This window comes from Saccopteryx bilineata, chromosome 9, assembly GCF_036850765.1.
Source record: "Saccopteryx bilineata isolate mSacBil1 chromosome 9, mSacBil1_pri_phased_curated, whole genome shotgun sequence".
Classification (NCBI taxonomy): Eukaryota; Metazoa; Chordata; class Mammalia; order Chiroptera; family Emballonuridae; genus Saccopteryx; species Saccopteryx bilineata.
In genome coordinates, this window is record NC_089498.1 from 88,964,356 (window position 1) to 88,984,632 (window position 20,277).

The 20,277-nt window shown below is 49.9% G+C and overlaps 1 protein-coding gene across 2 annotated transcripts in view; it reads right to left on the reverse strand.

Annotated features, from left to right (window-relative positions):
* Positions 1 to 1,199: 1,199 nt before the first annotated feature.
* Positions 1,200 to 20,277, reverse strand: part of GRID1 (glutamate ionotropic receptor delta type subunit 1) — an 854,435-nt gene continuing 835,357 nt past the window's right edge. For both annotated transcript variants that reach the window (XM_066243628.1, XM_066243627.1), the window contains 3 exons: positions 18,433 to 18,599; positions 11,746 to 11,986; positions 1,200 to 1,904 (listed from right to left, as the gene is read on the reverse strand). In XM_066243628.1, the coding sequence (XP_066099725.1) occupies positions 1,476 to 1,904; positions 11,746 to 11,986; positions 18,433 to 18,599 (837 nt within the window). In that variant the 3' untranslated portion in view covers positions 1,200 to 1,475. The remainder of the gene's footprint in view (positions 1,905 to 11,745; positions 11,987 to 18,432; positions 18,600 to 20,277) is intronic.

Here is a 20,277-nt window from a genome sequence, read left to right on the forward strand (position 1 = left end):
CTTGGCTCTTAGTGGTTTTTCCTCTGGTTCTATAGCTTCATTGCCTCCAGAAAGGGCAATGGAGGGAGGCAGACTGTCGGGTTACCCTAACCTTGAGAAGCAGAATTTCCCAGATGATTCACCAGCCCAGGGACAGGCCTGGGAATCTCAGAGACCATAATATGCTCTCAGTCTAGAGGGTCCTTGCTAAAAGCTGTGTCACTGCTTGAAGTCTCCTGGAGGCCAGGAGAGGTGGCAGAGCAGGGAATGAGGATGCAGGCTGGGTTCTGGCCCTGTTAGGCAGACTGTTTTCATGCTTTAAGACTAGGAGATATACTTTTATTTTGGGGTCTACTCTCCCAGCAGATGAGAGTTATTTGCCTTCACATCATACAAAGTCATGCTGTTCCTTCTCTAAGAGCCAAGGCTCCTTCCCACCTGAATGCACATGGTCCACTTCATCTGTTCCCAGCATTCACCATCACCTCAAGGACTGGTCTGCTCACCTCCCTCCACCCCAACAGCATCCTTCTACCTGAAACCACCAAGCTGCTACGCCTTACCTCTGTGACCACCTTAGTCTCTCACCGGGGACCACACATCCCAAACCAGAGCGAAATCCTCCCTCTACCAGGCCTCTCTGCCCACCAGCTCATTCGGTCCATACGCCATACCTTGCATATCCCTATTCCAAAAACTGCACCAGGCCAAGCCCACCTGTGTCCTGCCCACCCCCTCCTCCCAAGGTAAAGATGGAGCCTGTCTCCTTTTCTCATAGTCTTTCACTTATCACTTCTTCTAATTAGGAAAACAAAGTAAAAACCAAGGCCACCAGCACAGCATGTTGGCATCAAAGCCCTCAGAGACGATAACTTCAGCATGGGTGCTTCCTCAGCCCACAGTGCTGCCCCGTGACATACAGGGCATGCCCGCGGGACTGCCCGTGCCCTGGGAGCCTCCTCAGCCCCAGGCCGTCAGAGAGAGTGGATCACCCTACAGCACAGACTCAGGACTGTGGCCCAGTGCTGGTCAGGGCTCACCGTCTACCTGCCAGGACCGCCCCAGGAACCAGGGGCCAGGCGGAAGGAGGTGGGGGGAACCGTGGCCACCGCAGCACACACTCGGCTCCTCCTCTTCCCTCCCCCAGGATGAAGGGGCTCCTTATCTCAGCACCCCCCCGGCCCTCAGAAAGGCTCAGGAATAGGGGGCTTCTTTGGCACTTCAGAATGATCACAAGTAACTTGCCTTTTTATTCATATAGAACAAAATTTACAAAGTCATTCATACAGTTTTTGTGTTTTTTTACTGACTTCGAAAATTGGGAATATTCAAAATACACTTTTACCCCACTCCAATCTGTCATTATTTACAGGTATGTACAAGAAAAATGAGAGTCTGTGTATATGTGTATGTGTGTGGTGTGTGTGTTGTTTCCTTGTATTAAAAAGCTCTGCTGGTCGGGTGGGGGATGGGCGGCGGGAGGGCAGGCGGCGTGGTCAGATGGAGGTGCCGTGGGAGGTGTCCAAGGCCTCCGGAAGGACGCCTCCAGGCACGGGCTGGAAGGACATGGGGATAGGGGTTTTCACCGGGCTCTGGCGGAACAGCCCCCCATTGGGTGACCTGTGTTTGCACTGCATGGACGGCATGGTGGCTGAGCTGCTCAGCGGCAGTGGCAGGTTGCTGCTGGGCCCCGACGAGAGTGTCCGGCTGGTGCCGTGGCCGCTCTGCTCGGGCAGAAAGGTGCTGACGGAGAGCTGGGTGTTCTGGTACTCCCGCGCCGGCTCCAGGGCCTGGCTGGGGGCCAAGCCCCCCATCTCCAGAGCCGAGAGCTCAATGGATGCCGGGGAGATCTGCTTGTGGGAGATATCTTCGTCCATGAGGCTGTTCATGCGCCGGTGCACCTGTTCCAGGTTCACTTCTTTGTCCTGGAGGGAGAGCACAGGAAGGTCAGGGCAGTCCTTCCATAGGCCAAGGCTGGCTTCCTGTGATGTTCAGAAGCCTAGAGCCCCGAGGCCTCTCTGGCCTGTTGGACAGTGGATGAACATGCCCCCATTTCTCCCACCCACCATCAGCTAGGTACACAGCCCTTGGCCATCTGGCTACTTCTAGGCAGCAAGGATCCCACGAGCCAGCCTTGACTTGACTGCATGTGCCTCCCCTTCGCACTATGGTTAGAACCACTGTCTCCACACCCAGCGACTCCAGGGAAGACACTTCGAGGAACAGGCAGACACAGGAGGAAGTTGTCCCATGGGAGTATAAGGTCCTTGAGCCCTTAATGTGCCATTTAATGCTCAAAAGACTTGGTGTAGCTGCCCCCCCTCCATACAAGAAGGCTGGACTCAAAAGGTGAATGAGCTCCCCGAGGCACACCCCAGTACCAGGCAGAGGTAGTGCCTGGAGCAGAAAATGAAGTCTCACCTCACCCCGAGGCTTGTTTCATCACTGAACAAAGTCTGCAGGGGTGTCACAGAAGGGGCATGTCCCCATCTGGGAGGCTCACGGGGCCTGGTTCCTGGATGGGGATGAAGGTGAGGGGTGGGGATGGTGAAGAAAGGGACCTCCCAGGGGTCAGCTGACTTTCCTGGTATCATAAGGCCTTGAGGTTATCAAGATGGGTGTGACCTTAACTCCTGAGTCTCCGCATATGGTGAATGGCACCAAGGAAATTGTTTTGTTCATTTATTTGCCTAAGAAAATGAGTAAAATAGAACAAATATCATTCCTTTCAAATAACTTGATGATTTGTCATCGATGTCAGAATAAACCAGGACAACAAACTGCTCTAAAGCTCCTTACAAACCAAGGCTATAATCTACTTTCCCGGTTTCCCTGTGGTGGAGTGGGGCACAAGGCCAGGCGCCCAGTGGAGGGGCCATGACAGCTCCTCCACGAAGTGCTAGAAATGCAGCCCTAGTTTGAGGCATCATGAGTGTGGATGTGTCGAGCAAGGTCATGCCCACTGCCTACACCTCCCCGATGTCAAACTCCAAGAAAAATACCATGTCAAAGTGCATCTCTGAGATAGAACACCACAGGCTGTCTAATATTGACATCCATTACAATGGAAAAAAGAACGTATCCATTGCCCACCTTGCCAAGTTGTTACAAAAACAAAAAATGTGAAAGTCCTTAATGTGCTTTCAAAAAAGAAAAATAAAAAACCACACAAATCTAGGGGCCACTGCAGTGGCTGTCTGAGCTCCTACAGGGCTGGTAGGAGAGTATTTACCTCAGGAAGTGGGGAATCTAAATGACTGGCTTGAACTCTCTCTCACTTGCATGTCCAACCATGTGGCTGATCCCCATGAAGACTCAACCCAGCCTTTCTTAGGCAAGGAAGTTGCTTGTGCAGTTCATTCCTTGCTCCCAACATCCCCTGGGGTGGAGCCAACAGAACCAGTACTCTCTCCACACCTCTGTTGAGTTCGTGACTAGCACACAGAGCTTGGCTTCCAGTATGACACCTGCTGTTCTTTTGCAGAACCTGTCCCAGAACAAAATAACAACAAAAAATCTGACATCCATAAGATAATGGACAATTCATTCCAGGCCAGTAGTAAACCTAAGTATAAGAAAGCCCAAGAATAAGAAAGCTGTGAGGGCAGAGGAGACTACGGGGTATGGCTTGATGTCATAGATGGAAATGACATCAGATATCATTGGCACAGCCCTGTGGACAGAGCCAAAATTCTCGTGATTAGAAGCCCCACCCAGCAGAACTCAGCTGCTTAATGTCAGGAGGCCATCTCTGAGCTGGGATTGCGGCTGGGTGGCAAGTATCATCGGTAAGCTTGAGGGAAGTGGCTAGAGACTACCAGACCCCTATGTTGCTCAGCTAAATGTAATGCATGCTGTCTTCCACTGGCTCCTTCAACAGTTCATAAAATAGATAACAAACCAAATTCAGTTTCTCTTCTGAATGACCTTAACAGCAGAGTTGATCCTTTTCTCTATGGAAACTTTTCTCCATTTTATTTATGTTTGGTTTTATTCTTGCATGTTAAACTATGTCTAGTAGTATTATTTAACTGCTGTGAAGGGTACTGGCTGTTTTAGGGACACTCAGTATCAATTCACCGCACCTAAGAAGACCACGTATCCAATAGGCAGGACTGTGGCCCAAGCAAGGACAATAGAATGGAATCTGAATCATGAACAAAGAGATTAAGAGACATAAAACGGCTGAAATTCCAGCCATTACAGTGGCAGTGCTTCAACCAGCTTTCTGCTCCGTGCCCTTCATCCTGGGTCTCACCTCCCAGCTCCCTGGACAAGCCTTGCCTCCTGCTTATCCCCCCCGCCTACTTCTCCAGGCTCCTCATGGCTTCTCTGAGCTCCTGATAAGCTTAGGCTACGGCTCCTTTATCTGCATCAGTCAAAGTCAGTGCCACAGCTGTGGTGGTAAATATTTGTGTCCACAGACTGTTTTCATTTCAAAATGTATGACAAGCACAGACTTGTACCAGAGATCCTGGAAGCTGGAAAAATGGAAAGATAATTTCAGACATTCTTGAAGTTTAACCTTCCCTTCTCTTTGCAGCCAGAAAAGCTTGGAGAAGCCTAGACAAACCGGGTGGCCCTTCTGGCAAAGTCTTTGGTTCCTGTCAAAGAAAAACTGATGACTAAGTAAGAGGTGCTGGGGTCACTGAGAAAACTAGTTACTTGCCTAATCTTGCCTTTTCCTCCTTTCTCTTTTCCTTTCAGGGCTTTAAGGGTCCCACTGGATACAGGAAGAAGTAAAGTTTAAGAGGAGACTGGTTGAAAGTAGGTGGCAAGTGCCTTAGTCCCAGATGAGTCCACTTTGGATTCTAGCATATAGAAAAGAGGCGTGACCCTTTTTCTCAGTCAGTTGGGCATTGGGACAGGACAGATGTTCAGGAGATGTTCCCTATCGTGCCAGGGTTCGGAGATAGAGAAAGGAGGACTTCTTATCCAAAAAGACCTCAGGATGCAGCACAGAGATGGAGGAAAAGTGAAAGGAGCCTTCTCTATCTAATGCCAGGGAAACAAATACAGGAGAGCTTTGGGGGAAGACCCACCAACTGAAATCTGCTGAAGAAAAGGGTAACACAGTAGGTCTCCAAGATGCAATCCTTCACCAGCGAAGTACAAGGGAGAAAAGGGTTGGTGGGGAGGAGGAGGATTGTTGTAGAGTGGAAGGGAACAGGCACCCATCTAGCATAATGATCACAGATGTGTGGAGCTGATCAGGTAACAAGCATCAAAACCTCTAGCATAAAGACCAACCCAGAGCATTGTTGTGGAGATGGCCCAATTATCCTAGAGTTAGTATTTTTTAAGAAGAAGCTTGAATAGTCTCATCAGTTCATACATACTTTTCCTTGTCTCAAATTAAGGACAAATGAAGCAGTTCCAAGAAGGACTGCAAAGCTGTCTGGGCCCCGACGTGAGGTTAATCATTAGCCTGGAGCCTGCCCATGGCAGGATGAGAGAAAATGTCCACCCATGTGAACAAATTCCCCAGGGAACCTTCCCACCCCAAACAGCGTCAAGAATTCATCTTCCTGCACCATGGGACCTCACTCTACCCAAATTCTAATCCTAGTGGCAGATCCCACACGAGGCAAATCCTGGAAGAAGAGGGTGCCTTCATGAGCTTCCTGGATCGGCCATTTAACTGGACAGGAAGAAGAGCCGAGCAATGGCAAACACTCTGTGTCCTCTCAGGAGGACGCACCCGGCCTGTTTCTGCCTCTCCCGCATCCTCTGTGCTTCCTGCCCCCACCACGGCCCAGGGCCAGAGCTGCAGTGCAGAGAACTGGAGAGAACCACCCTGCTTCGAAACCCTGGAGCTGTGCTCCTGGGCCGCCGGGGACCACAGACTGAGCACACGCTAAGCCATTTTGGGGTAGCCCCAGGTCAAAGAAAGAGGCAGAAATAATCAGGCTGCTCAAGCAAAGGGGCAAGAGTGATCCGAATAATCATCTATATTTTACTCAAATGGAGCATTCTATTAGGTGATGCAAAGTAAAATAATGGACTTTTTTTTTTAATGTGCCCTACATTAGTTTATACCCTTATTATCTCAAGGTTTCGGTGTTAAACCAGGTAATGACGGCTGTAGAAAGAGACTTGGAAACCTGCCGCTTCCTTCATTAACTCACTGCAGGTAACTGACCCAGTAAAACACCCCTGAACATGACATAAAATTTACTGACTGCGTTCAGCCACAATTCAAGCTAAATTCCAGCTCTGCGTCTCTTACCTCATATTAAACATGGCAACAGATCTACCAACAGAGGTTACTGGGGACCCTATCCCAGACGTTGTCTTGCAGAGAAAGTCGTGTAATTAAACCGCCGTTCACCAATGTGGAAATAACATAGTGCATTGGAAAACAGTAATTAACTAAACCATCATCTGTATAACAGCAAGTCACATGTGGGACTTGTTAGAACTGACTCTGTTTGGCATCCAATGGCTCCTACTTTACTTTGAGCAGACAAAACATATCTAGGGACTTCCCTTCTGGGATGCTTGTGGGAGGGGTCCTTGATACTAAGCAAAATGTAATTGAAACCCAACAGCTGGGAGAAACACCATCAATGTGACATTCTGAAGTGTTGCTCCGAAGGCTTGCCTGACACCAAAGACCTGGGCTGAGAGTCTGAGAAGTAATGGCTGGGTAAGAGCAAAGAAGCTAAATGTGAAGTCAATGAAGTGGTCTCTGGAGATGATGGGTAGTTTTTCAGAACGTGATGAGGAAAAGTTCTAATGGGCTTGACTGTATATTTTGGAGAGGAGGGCAATGAAAGGAGGGAGCTAATGAGCGCAGCCAGCATACACGGCTGAATCAAGGCTGGGGTGAACAGTCTTGCTCAAGGTGACACATTCCACAGTAAGTGGAGCATCAGGATCAAAGCCAACACCTGCCCAGCTTCCACACCTGGGCTGCGTGTTCCCAATTTCCCCTTGGCAGGATGGTGCAGACCAGTGTTTTTACCCGTGCCAGGACTTCAAAGCATACCTGGAGCTTCTAGAAAGTACAGGTATTTAGATCGACCTAGTACAACCCTTTGGGGAATGGCCCCAAGTCACTGTACTTGTAAAATGGTCCAGGATGTATCACTTCTGATGCACAGCAAGAACTAAAAGCCATTGATCCAGCCATGATGATTTATACAACAATTTAACACTAATAATGTTTTCTTTATGGGAGCCTGGACTAGCTCATTCATTCAATAAATACTTTTGAGCTCCTACTACCAGATGAGCTAATGTTCTTGCTAAAGTGTCCATCTTGGTCCCTGGCACATAGAAGATACTCAATACTTCCATTCGATTCATCACCCTTAACAAGAGATTCCACGGCTCCAGAAACCGGGCAAAGTGATGGGCATGCCGAGGTGGGAAGTGCCAGCAAGCCTGAAGCAGAGACAGGCAGGCCCACCGTTCGTGGCAATTTGGAATCACCCCAGTAGGAAGGCAGCCCGAGGAGGTGGGCAGAGGGGGTTTTACAGAGGGGAGTCATGTCTGGGTGGTTGGGAGACAAACCCTGGTGTATGGGAAGTGTTCATCCTTCCTACTGGGAGGCCTGGGATAAGGCTGAAAAACACACTTCCTATACTTCCCCTCAGGGCAAGTTGTCTGAAATCAACAATGTAGCAATTGGGCCAGACCCAGTTTTTAGCAAAAGAGAGAAATTGGGGTTCAGAGGCTGAAAATGCCTAGCTAGGAGCCATGATCCTGGCTCAGGGAAGAACTCTCAGTTACAGTCTTCATTCTCCAAACCCTCTGGAAAACTCTCCCTGGAAGCCCTGCTCCTGTACATGCCTGATGGAAGGCCCAGTGGAAGACACTTCATTCGTCTCACAGTTCTGCCCACACCACTCTGAGTCCCATTTCCCCAGGGGTAAGGATACCTTCCTCATACATTTTTAAAGAGACTCAAGGAGAGTTAGAAAAGTAACTGTTGGCTGTCCCTGTTAGGTTTGGGTCCAGGGCTCCCTACCAAAAGCCAGGTTAAAGTTTAGGTGACCAGGCACTAGGGAGGTTCCCGGTGCCAGGGAGCTGTCATAACTCCACCGGTGAATCACCTTCCATCACTTATCAAAACATTCTGTCATTCAGCCATCATTGTCTGACCCTCAGACCTCCTGCCAGTTAATAATCTCCTATCACTTACCTAAACATTCTGTTACTTAGTGATTAACTATCATCCTGCCTCAAAATTCCCCTCCAAAACTAACCCCCTAATTAGCTCTGCTCACTAACCTGCTGAAGCTGACATCCCCAGCCCCTCGGGGCTGACGCCATGTCTGGACTCAGCCCATCCATTTGCAGATGCATAAATAAACCTATAAAACCCACTATGCCTTGTGTGTCCCCCTTTGGCAACCTGACAGTAACATGTAATTTTCCTGGCACAGGGAAGGTGCACAAAGATGTTCCTACATCCCTTTCTGCCCATCCCAGGACCCTTTAAGGTGTAGCGCCTTCACCACCATTCACCAAGCACCTCCCACGGGGACAGGTGCTGCATAAGGTGCTTTGCATACCTCCCTCTTCCGACCTCAGGGCAACACGGGGAGCCTGGCAGGAATGATGAGAGAAAACCTCTTCAGGGGAGTTACAGAAGCACCAGAGGTGTGAAGGCAGAGAAGGGTGTAGGGTCAAAGAAAGCATCCTAGGATCAATTCTTCTGTGTGGAGCAGGAGGGCAAGTAGACAGAGGCTAGCTGCTGGGCCACGACTGCGGGCCCGGGGCTGCTCCGCGTGGCTGCCTGGCCGCCTGGCTGCCCTGGCCTCCTCGGCTCCTGGCTGCCGTGGAGACAGGGACTGGGGATGCAGGCATAGCAGGAAGCAGCAAGAACTCCAAGCTCCCAGCCCAGTGATGGATGATTCATCTCTCAGTCCTTGTGTCATCTCCGTTTGTGCAGTTCTCATCTTTATTTCATGAATATTTTACGCTCAGAGCAATGATTCCGCTTCCCCATAAATCGAACTGAGACTCTTTACTGCGTCTGCGGAGCTCAGTGGGCTCACCTGCATTGCGTAATGACATAATCGTCTGATTCCTTAGAAAAAATGAGCTCAAATGCACATGAATATTAAGGGGTTGAATGCACATTACTACTCTTCCTCAAGTAGTGTCTAAACTCTGAAGACTTGTCTGCACAAGCCATTAAACATGACTAGGTCTCCACCAAAAGACAGGTTTCTGGCTCTCAATAAATATGGCTAAAGCCCCCAAAATAAAGCATTCTAAGATGAACCAGAGAGTCTACCCTAATTGCAAATTTTGCTTCATAAAACACAGGCAACCAGTAACACAAAGTTGGTCTGGATTAAATACTCTTATTATTTGTTCAAGGTTTTAAGGATATGCTTCTAAAATCCTCCTGTTTCAACCGCTTTCCTGGTTCCTATTCCCTTGATAAGGTTCGAACCCCCGGCATCTGTTTCCTTCAGAGCAAGTCCCCGTCTCCACTCCGGCCCCCTCCCCTCCCCTCCTCTCCTTGCTGGTGCCGACACTCCAGGCCCCAGGCTCTGGGGGGCTGATGACCTCTTTATCCCATGCTGATTTCCCTGCCTGAAGGGCAGCTCCCAACCCCGTCCCAGCTCTAGGGTCTGTACAAATCCTTCCACGCTCAGCTCTGAAAACCCCAACCCCCAAGAACTCTCCACAAACCAGTACCCCAACCCTGGTGGCCCCACTGAGTGCAGGCTGGCAGGGTGCCCCTCAGTACTTGATGGAACACACTGCTCCCTTCAGGATGGCCCTAACTAATGGGACGGAGACCACTTGGCTGCCTTCTCTGAGGGCAGGGCCTATGTTCCTCCTATAGGCATACTTATTAATGGAGGAAGAAGAGGGAGGGAGAAACTTCATTGGAAGATCAGAAACCCAGATGGACCTTTCTCCCCCTCCTGTTTTTTACCATGCGGCACCAGAAGGGGCTGGAGGAAGGGCAGCGGCTGCATGTCAACCTGCCCCACATCAGTTCCCCTTCCTGTCTGGAGCAGGTCAGTGGCCCGGGCAGAAAGGTCCAGATTTTGTAAGCAGGACCAATGTAGTCATCCTGACCTCTTGTGCCTGAGATCCTGGGCATAAGCTGAAGCCAGACTGGAAGAGGGGGTGCTTTCCTGGCAAGGAGTGGGCTGCCCCTCATGGCTCGTCATTCCCTGGTCTCCTGGTCTTCCTGTCTCCTTCTCTCTTCACCTCTGCCTTCTATCACTCTCCCATCTCTCCATCTCTCTCTCTCTCTCTCTCTCTCTCTCTCTCTCTCTCTCTCTCTCTCATGCATGCACACACAAGCACACATATACCCACACACGCTCACAGCCTGACATTTCACTCTGGGCTGTCCAGACTGGGCCTGTCCCTGAGTACTGAACAGGGGAAGAACAGGGACTGACTGAAAGCAGATGAGGACTTCTAGTTCAGAGGAGGGATGGGCTGTCCCTGAACCTGGCTCACATAGCACATTCTGGGAGGCTGAGCTTGAGTTTGTGTCCTCAGGGCCCCACTCTGCCCACGCCATCCCAGGACAGCGCTTCCATGACCATGCGATGCTTGCCCACCTGAGAATCACTCCGGCTCCCCTGACCCAAGGGGAAATTGCATAAAGGAAAATGGGCTGTGGGTTCAAGATTAACACACACACACACACACACACACACACACACACACACACACACGGTGGGTACAGTGTGAGTTGGTCCTCCCTGGTCCCACTGGGAGTGAGTCCAAGACCAGCCCACCCAGCTGCCCACTGATGCTCCTGTGCACATAGACCTGGCTGGAGAGAAGCAGATGGTGAAGGTCTGTCCTCATCCCTGCCCTACCAGGACTCCGTGCAGACTGAGGTATGGGGTGTGGCTAGTCGTATTTTCAGGTGACAGAGATGGTAGCCATGTCTATGCTGCCTCTTTGGATTTGGTGCTGGTTACTTTACAGTATCTTGTTTGAAATTTATACCTCTTTGTCTCCACATAATTTATAAGTGGAGCTGTGATTCTAGCCATAGCTGAGTGTATGTAAACTGTAGTCACAGCCTGTGATGAGTGGCTGGGCTTGGGCTCAGATGCGTGTGTGTAGGCTTCTGTTGACAGAGCATCATGACCAAGCCATCCTCCTTGCCACCCTCCCTTGGCGGAGTTGTCTCTGGGGGACCTTAAGGAAGCCTTAGTATTGTTTAAAAAGTGAGCTTGAAGAAGAGCAAAGACCCAACGAGAAGGAGGTGTGAAGGGCACAGTCAGCTTGTGGTGAGCACACCCAGGAAGGAAGGTATGCCCGGAACCTGGGTCTGGACAGAGTCACAGCGCTCCCTGGGCTGGCTGTGCTGGAGGCAAGTGGGAAAGTCTGTGTCCTGCAGGGAGGAGCAAAAGAGGAAGGAAAGGACAGTGGGAGGGGCAGGGCTCTCCCCACCGCCATGCTGGGAGAGCAGGGCCTGTGGCCCTCAGGGAGAAGCCAGAGCCTCAGGGAGGCACGTGACTTCTGCCTCACCCTCCAGCTGGTCTCTCCAGGTCCGGGTGGAGGCGCCTGGGAGGGCAGGGTGCTGCTCATGCTGTCCCCGCTCTATAGGTGCGATCAGGACTTTAGTGCCGTGGCTGGTCCCTTGGCACTTTGTTCAAGCATGAACATATCCCCTCCATTTGCTCTTTGACTTTAAAAGGAAAGTAAAAGATGACAGCATCACCCAGTATAAAACACTACTGTCTCCAGACAACATACTGGAAGGGAACCACCTGCCAAGCAGCCCAGTAGGACTCTCCAGCCTTTAGGACACAGGGTACAGACCTCTTTGGGGGTCTCCTGGTGGCACCGGTTGCTGTTCCACCACAACTCCAGGGCAGCCACCAGGCAGGCAAGGAGAAGGCCGATGGCCAGGATGCAGAAGACACCAGCAAAGCTGTGCAGCTTGAGGGACTTGCCATCGGCCTGGGCACTGGTGTGGCTGGTGAGGTCACAGCGGCCTGTGTGTGGCCACCACTTCTGCTTAAGCACATCCAGGTCTCCGGTGTCCTGCAGCTCCAGGATTCTGAAAGATACAATCCGCATGAGCCATGGGGGTCCCGGCCCCTCCCCCACTGTGGCGGCCCCACTACAGACAGTGCTGAACTGTCATAGTAACTCTTCATCTCAGCTGTCCTTTCCCAATCCATTCTCCACTCTGCAAGCAGAGAGCTCTGTCCAAAGTACATAGAGAGATTTGCCACCCTCCTCCTCCAGAGCTTTTATGCCTTCTCCCACCCTGTCCCACTGCCCAAGGATCATGTCCAACAGCAAGGCCCACAGAGGCCCTTCACATGGGATCTGGGCCAAGCGCTGAGGAGGAAATCAGGAAATACAGAACTGGATGAGACGCACAGTCAGACTGCAGACCTGGGATGTTCATGCTTACTCCTAAGTCTCTCCCACAGGATTCGCCAAACCATTCATTCATTCATTCATTCATTCATTCATTCATTCATTTGATTTAAGAACCATTGCATTGTGCCGATGATGTTCACCACTGCTAGCTTATGATCTAGAGACACACACACACAAGCGTGAAAACAATTAGAGCGATCAGCGGGGGAAAGAAGCTGTGACCAATACAATGACATGAAGGCAGAGTGCTAGGAGATGGTGCATTAGGGTGGTGGCCTGAACTGAAGGTGACAGGAAAGCGGGAGCCTGAAGGGTGCTTCACTCAGCACATCCTACGTGTGAACAAGTACTCTAAGTGCTTGACGAGCCATGCTTCTCATGTCAACCCTTTGAGATGGTTACTTCCATTTCCCCATTTTTACAGGGAAGGAAACTGAGGCACAGAGTGGTGAAACATTTTGCCAAAGTCACTTTATGGTGGGCAGGGTTACCACTCAATGAGGAAAAGGAAGAACTTTCCAGAGACTAGTACCCCATGTGAAAGTCTCGTCTGGGGTGAAACGCTCAGCATGTCTCAGAAGCTAACACGTAGTCACTGAGATGAAAGAGTGCCGCACACGTGCCGAGCAGAGCGCTGTGAGCTGAAGACGGAAAGGCAGGCGAAACCGAGCACATGGGCTCTGAGAGGTGCAAGGGGTTTGGGTTTGATTCTGCCTATAAACGTGCGGCAGCCCCCACTGTGCCATGTTCCCCACGGCGGTGGCTGGGCGGCAGTTCTCCTTTGTTGTGCTATTTGATGGACTCCCTCCATAATCCAGGGGTATTAACAGTGAGCTCATGGTTCCTGAGCACCCCTAGGCTCCTCACACCCACGCTCTTCCATGTGGGGAGAGGTCTCTTTAAGCCCAGTCTTATATTCAGATGACAACACTCTCTGGACCTTGCTGAACCCTCAGAGTATTCACAATTTGAGAGTGGCAGTTCTTCATAGCCAAGAGAAACTCACTGCTAAGTGCCCAGTTAGTTGAGCAGTCTCTGCCCTGGACCTGCATGGCAGGCCAGCGAAGACCATAGGCTGAGGCTGAGGTCAACGACCACGCACAGGCTATCACTGGTGGACAGAGAGGCTGAGAGCCCGAGTAGGGTCCCTGATGTGTCAGCATCATGGGCCCAGCATAGCATGGCCTCTCCCTGGCTGGGAATTGCCTGACTCCATATAAAGAGGCTTTGGAAGCATCTCAGCTGGCTGTCCTCAGATCAGTGACTTGCCCCTTAACCTCAGTTTCCACATCTTTGTAACATCGACCCAGGATCCCTGCTATGTAAGCAAGCCCTTTGGGACAGGGGCTGTCTGTCTCCATGGTTTCCCCTAACAAAGCATAGTGGCCAGCACAACTTGGACCATCGACTGGATGTTTGTTTCATCAATAAATGTAGGAATGTATTAACTGAATATTGAAAAGAAACCTAAACTAAAATGGCTTGGGGAGATAATGAGATAATGTGCACTGAGTGTCCAGGGCACAGATTGGCACAAAGACTTGGAGCATGGCTGTGCATGGCGGAGCTTGATCCTTGAGCTAAGCACATGATTGACATGTTGCATCTGGGCAGTATGGGATCGTGCCCAGTATGCGGCTGAGGCTACAAGTCTCTCACACGGCCTGTCCCATGAGGAGCTGGGCCGTGCAGCATCCCACTGCCTCCATGTGGCTCAGATATGTTAGGAAAGCTGCATGTCTGTATGTGCACTGACTCATGCCGGCTGGCCGTGAATCAAGTCTTTGCTGGCAGGTCCAAGTAGGCTGGGCCTCGGGGCAGTCACAGAACCCAGGGCTGGATATGCAGGATCTCAGGGTCTCTGAGAAGACTCGCGGTTGAAGTACCGGCTCCCCATGGAGAGGCAGCTGAGCCCTGTGTTGACTGGCACAGATTCTGCTCTAACACACATCAGTTCTAACCCAGACTCTGACGTCATCCTCACCATGTTTCAAACCCCTCGACTTCAGTCTCACTGTTAAAACCTGCGATCATAACAAATGCACCAACCTCACAGAATTATTGCGACAAAATGAAAAGAGGGAATACACACCAACCACTGGGCTGAAGATCTGGCAAAAAATAAGAGCTCCATCAAAGCCGGTTCATAGTTGTTTCTGGTGGCCACACTGACCAGCAGTTCCTATCAGCCCTGTATCGACAAGAACTGCCTTTCACTGAGGACACAGTGTGGACTAATCAAGTCACTTTGTTTTAATACTCACCATAGCCTTCAAAGCAGTTGCTTACATATTTAAATTCTGTGATTGACATGTTTATTTTATTTTATTTGCTGTTTTCCTAGAAATTGCCTTACATTTGTCCTGGAATAATATGGACTTTTCATTTTGTCATAGTTCTCACTATGTCTGTGTCACCTACTGAAGACCTGGGGCTTGGGCTCCAGCTGACTTGCCCATGGCTAGAGTTAGAAAGTGGCTAAGCTCCTCTGCAGAGCTGGGTCATGCTGACCTGAGACGCCATGCTCTTTCCAGAACACCAGATGCACACTGCAGCCAGCCTGGTCTCTGAGTCAGACTATGGCGTCGGGGTGGTGAGGCTCTGGCCCAAGCATGGCTGCAGGGCCAGACCTCCCCTCTCCGCGCGCTGACAGCAATGTCAGGCAGGTGGCTGATTTCACTAATGTTGTCTCTTCTTCTGGCTCCTTATAACTATATATATAAATATATAACTATATATATTTAATATATATAGTTATATATAACTATGTATATATAACTATGTATATATAAATATATATATATATATATATATATATATATATATATATATATATGCCCCATATTATTCCAGGACAAATGTAAGGCAATTTCTAGGAAAACAGCAAATAAAATAAAATAAACATGTCAATCACAGAATTTAAATATGTAAGCAACAGAGGAAAGATAAAACAAGTTGCAGGCACAAAATGACCCTTAGAATGAGGCGAAGCTGATGCATGCCATAAAATCTGTACAGTTTAGGAGGAGGCCAGAGCAGTAGTAGCCACTTCCTAAAGCCGGGTTTCCATTTTCCAGACAGCTATAATTGCAGGTGCTTTCTTTCAGTCCATAGTTTTGGAGCCTGCTAAACAATAGGTACTCTATAAATGGGCATTAAGTTGCTAAACATTTATTGAATGCCCACTTGGCATGCTATGGTCTGTAAATGGGCTATCACTCTCAACCCTCACCACAGGCAGAAGTTGTAGCCAATAGACCTTGTCCTTTGCCAAAGTAAGGGAGCATAGACAAACTCAAAAGGCTCAGTTCCCAGGACTAAGGGAAGGAAAGGTATAGTGGTTCCAGATAAGGTTGGGATCTGCTATTGACATGAGACCTTTCTTTCAGTAAAGGGCATGGAGCATTGTTTTCCAGCCCTGCCACCTTGCCTCTCGTGCATGCGCTGGCTGGGGGCAGCTCACCGTTTGATGTACACAATACCACAGACTCTTAAAGCGCCATTGGCAGCAGGCAGTTGGCAACCTGAGATCTGAGCATCCTCCCAAATAGATACCCATCTGTGCAGGCCAGAGAGGGGGTGGGGTGTTTCCAGCCCAGAAGGGGCTGCAATAAAGAGACAGATGATTTCAGGAGGTCAGCACAGCTCACTGGGGACATTTATCTGGAGTCATAGAGCACACGACCTCTGATGAAAGCAAACAGTAATTAATCGCTTCTTGCCACAATAACAAAGAAAATGGACTAGCCACTCCTCTTCATGATGACCCCAGGGGTCGAAGAGCAGCCCACAGGGTCTCTTGTGGGAGGAATTTTAACTGTAGCCTCACAGTCAGCAAGTGGAGAGGTAATGCACAGGCCTGTTCCAGGGCAAGCCTGCTTCTCTGGTCCTGGTCCGTTGCGCTCTGGAGTTACACAAAGGACATCAGATTCCTTCTGCATCCAGCAAGTCTTAGTAATTGGGGGTGAGCAACTGCCCTCTCCCCACTTATCTCCTCAGGGCTGAGTAGTCTCAGGTCTCTGACCTCGTTTGAGACCCCCACTGCCCGGACTTCTTTGAACAGTCAGGCAAGAACAAGCTCTCCTCTCTCCAGTCATCAGTGTTCACCTCGGCAGACTTCCGGGAGATCTCTGAGCAGGGCAAGTGCACAGGGACCCGAAGCTTCCCTCACTGGGCACCCTGTGCTTCCATGAGCTCTGTCCTGGGGCACATTGGCTATCTGGTGGTACTGCTGCTGCTGCACTGGCCCCACAAGCTCCCCAACCATCTGCTCCAGAGAGGCAAGTATCCACAGGTTGATGGTCTGTGAATGCCCTGAGTCCAGTCTCAGAAAACCAACTGGGGAAACCCCCCAACACACCAGGAGTTCTGCATCTGGAGAGAAGCCATTCTTTCTTCATGCCTTTGATCTGAGCAATTGATAAATCACTACTCCTCCTTCTCTCCTGTCATCTCTCTCTGCTCCAGGGAGCAAAGGGAGACACAGAATATACAAAATCAAGAGAAAACCGAACGGCCTCATTTAACTTAATTAGTTTTATCCTTTTTTCCAGTTTTGCAAACGAGTCTCAGAACAGGTGGGTTGAAGGCTGTCCTCCTTGCCCTTTCCCAGATGGGGCTTAGGCTCAGGTCCTCATGAGAAGATTCTACTCAATATCTAGGAGGCGGGAGAAGGAAGGTGGGATTCAGAGATCTAACGGCAACACAGGCACAGCACTGGGGCTCGGGGGACCTGCATTCTCCTTCCAACCCTGCTGGTGAGGGACCCCGGGTTCCAGTCACCCTTTGAGCTCCAGGATGTTTAATGATGCTTGTCCCTCCAAGTGGATGACCCTCAGTGCTGGATCAAGTGCATTCATCAGGAAATGGGTTTACCCCTAAGCCTGCCCACCACGTTGGCCTTATCACCCGGATACCTCTGTCACATGTTGGATTTTGGTGGACCAAAGCAGAGCCAATCTGTATGGATATCCTTCTGGGATCTATAGGTATGCCCCCTTCACCCACCAGGATGTCACCTCACAGGCATGTGTGAGTGGTGGGCATAAGGCTTAGATGTCCCTGGGGACAAGAGCTCTGATTAGCAGGTTGGTTACTAGGAAAAGGCCACTGAGCTTAACCATACTCTTCACTTCCAGCCTCTCTGGTAAGGCCAGGTGGCCCAGTCAAGGACTAAGGAAACTCCTGTGGCAGACAGCAGGGTGGGACGATGAGAGGCTACTTTACTCAAGGAGTCTGACCAGGTGTCCAGACAGTGTGTTTAGAAGCTTGATCTTGCCCCAGGGAACAGAGCGGTTCAGAGTCAAGGGAGGATTCTCACCAGCAAATCACATGGGAAGCTAAGAATAGGCCAATGCAAGCTAGACACACTGTATTCATTTCTGGTAGAGGGCATCCATGGGCATTGGCTTAGGCTGAATACTCCTATCAATACAGCCCCCTCTCCACTTCCCTCAATACACCTGCCATTTGAGAGCAATAATTACCAGGAAGCTGATCTGGGGTGGGTGGGGCGGGGCGAGAGGCCAGAACCCCATACTCCAGTAGATAGCATCTACCCTGCTATGGGCACAGGTGACTATGACATCCATCTGCTTCTCTGATGCCACCTTTTCTCAAGTCTCCACATCGATTTTTCCTACTTCGCATTTATCTTAAGAAGTGATTTGAGGGTCCTTGCCAGATTCAGTGAATTATTCATTGAATTTTAAACTACTGCTCCTATCTGGCTAACTCCTACTCATCCTTTAATGGACAATTTTCACCTCCTCTGGGAAGTCCTCCCTGTTCTCCCAAGTCTGATCAGATGTCCTCCTCCACCCTCAGAATATCCTCTCTGTCACATTTACTGCCCTGTGCTGACATCGCCGGCTCGTCTCACACCTCCCAGTGAGACCACACACCGCCACGGGAAGGGGACATATACTTCCTCTTCAGCCCAGGAGCTGGCACAGAACTAGCTGGGGGCAGGGCAAGGAGAGAGTACTGGAACACAAATGGTGCTGGGAAGGTGTGAGGAATTAACAAGTTGGTGTTGGTTCTCATCTCCTGAGAAGAGGCTGCCCTCCAATCCTATCACAGGGCTCCTGGAGTTGCCTTTGTAACTGTGCCTACCTCTGGGAGAAGAGGTCCCTGTAGGGGCTGCCGTGCTGCAGGGCGATCCCATAGCCCTTGCTGCTGACACTGTTGCTGATGATGGTCACAGAGCAGTCGTCGTCGGTCAGGGCTGCATACTCCACCACGGCCACATCCCATAGAAAGGCGTAGTTCCCCTTCTTTGCCTGAAAGATCAAGATTGCCATGCAGTCAGACAGGCTGGCCTGCTGGGTTAGCTTCAAGCAGTGGGGCATCTTGATGGTGAAATTTGAAGATGATCCAAAATGGCCCTTGTGCCCACCAGCCAGCTCAGCAAACTCTCCTCTGAGCTTCCGGTCTACAGATTGCAGCCCTGGCAGAGGCCAGACTGGGTCGCACAGGACAGGATGCAGTGCCACCTGTAGTGGGCTCCAGTGCAACATGTCCCACAGCGAGCAGCATGGGATTCTCAGATCATCAGGCTCATCTTGGAGACTGCAAAAAGTCTGACCTCAGGGAATTGGGTTTTTTCCAAGCAGAGACTTAGAGGGAGCATAATTGTTCCCAATTACTCTTTCTACACAGAGTGTGCTTGAGCCTCCTTCGGGTGAACTTGGGAGATGGCTCTAGGTTCAGCACCCCCAAGTGGCCATGACCTAATATCTAATCATAAACATGCTGTTCATGGGATGAACCCGTTAAGGGCAGGGTCCTGATATCATGGTGCCAGGCTGGGTGTCTGCCATTTGCCTTTCACGGCACACACACATATGTATACACACCTGTATGTACACATTCATATATAAACATACATGTATGTATGTGCACGCACACACACACACAGGATTAAGTTTCTGGTGTTGCCGTTTTTATGGCAATGCAATAGCTGCAGATTATTCCGTCAGGAATTTGTCTGTGGCCACAGCTGAAGTCCCTCTCCACCACAGCCATCCCTAGCAGACACTCGATTCCATACTGGGCCATTCTGCCTGGAGTTTGGGCACTTGGGAAAAAAATGTAAGCTGCTTTGCATTTTGGAAGATGTAAACTAGACATGGTCTCTTGGCCAACTTAAAATAGAGCAAAATATTCTCAGTGCAGCAAAGTTTTTGGTTTTATCTGTAGTGAGCATAAGCCTCTCTGCCTTCTCCTGCCCTCCTACCACTGCTCCCATGGATGCTAGAAGGCCTCAGTCCGGGCTCAGCGGCAGGGCTGAAATATCACAGACAACCAAAGGGCAGGATGGCAAGCTGCAGGCTTCATGACACTGTCAAGGCTGAGTTCCCATCTCCTTCCTGTATTCAGCTGAGTCTTTATGCTCACTGAGACTTTCCAGAGAGGACCACAGCTGTTACATAAAACCAGTCAAAATTTGACTTCTTTCGGGACTTGAAATGCTTATGGGCCAAAATGGCTCATTCTCTCTTCAGAAGTTTTCATCAGAAGGATTCGTGGGCAGAATGTGGCACTCCCCAGAATAGGCTGCTCCTAGCCATTCACACAATTTTACTCAATGGCCTTATAAGAAATAACGCACACCTGTGCCACCCATTGACTTTCACCTCAGGAGGCCATTCAAGGATTCCATCAAATCCTTGTTCTTCAGCCAAGCCAATTTCAGAAGTCCCCAAAGGACTTTGACCTAGGTTGCAAAATTACACTTATCTCCGTTCCTCCACATGGGATGATAACAGCCTTTGAAATTTTTTCCTGCTGACAAACAAGTTTTCCTATAAAAAGATATCAATTTTCAGCCTCTCAGTAACCAAGTTTCTCAGCAAAACGTTGACTTATGACCTAATATTTGGCTTCAGTCTGACTTTGGAGCATTTTACATCTATGCTCACAATTCAACGTGACAATCTGACATTGTTATTTGTATGA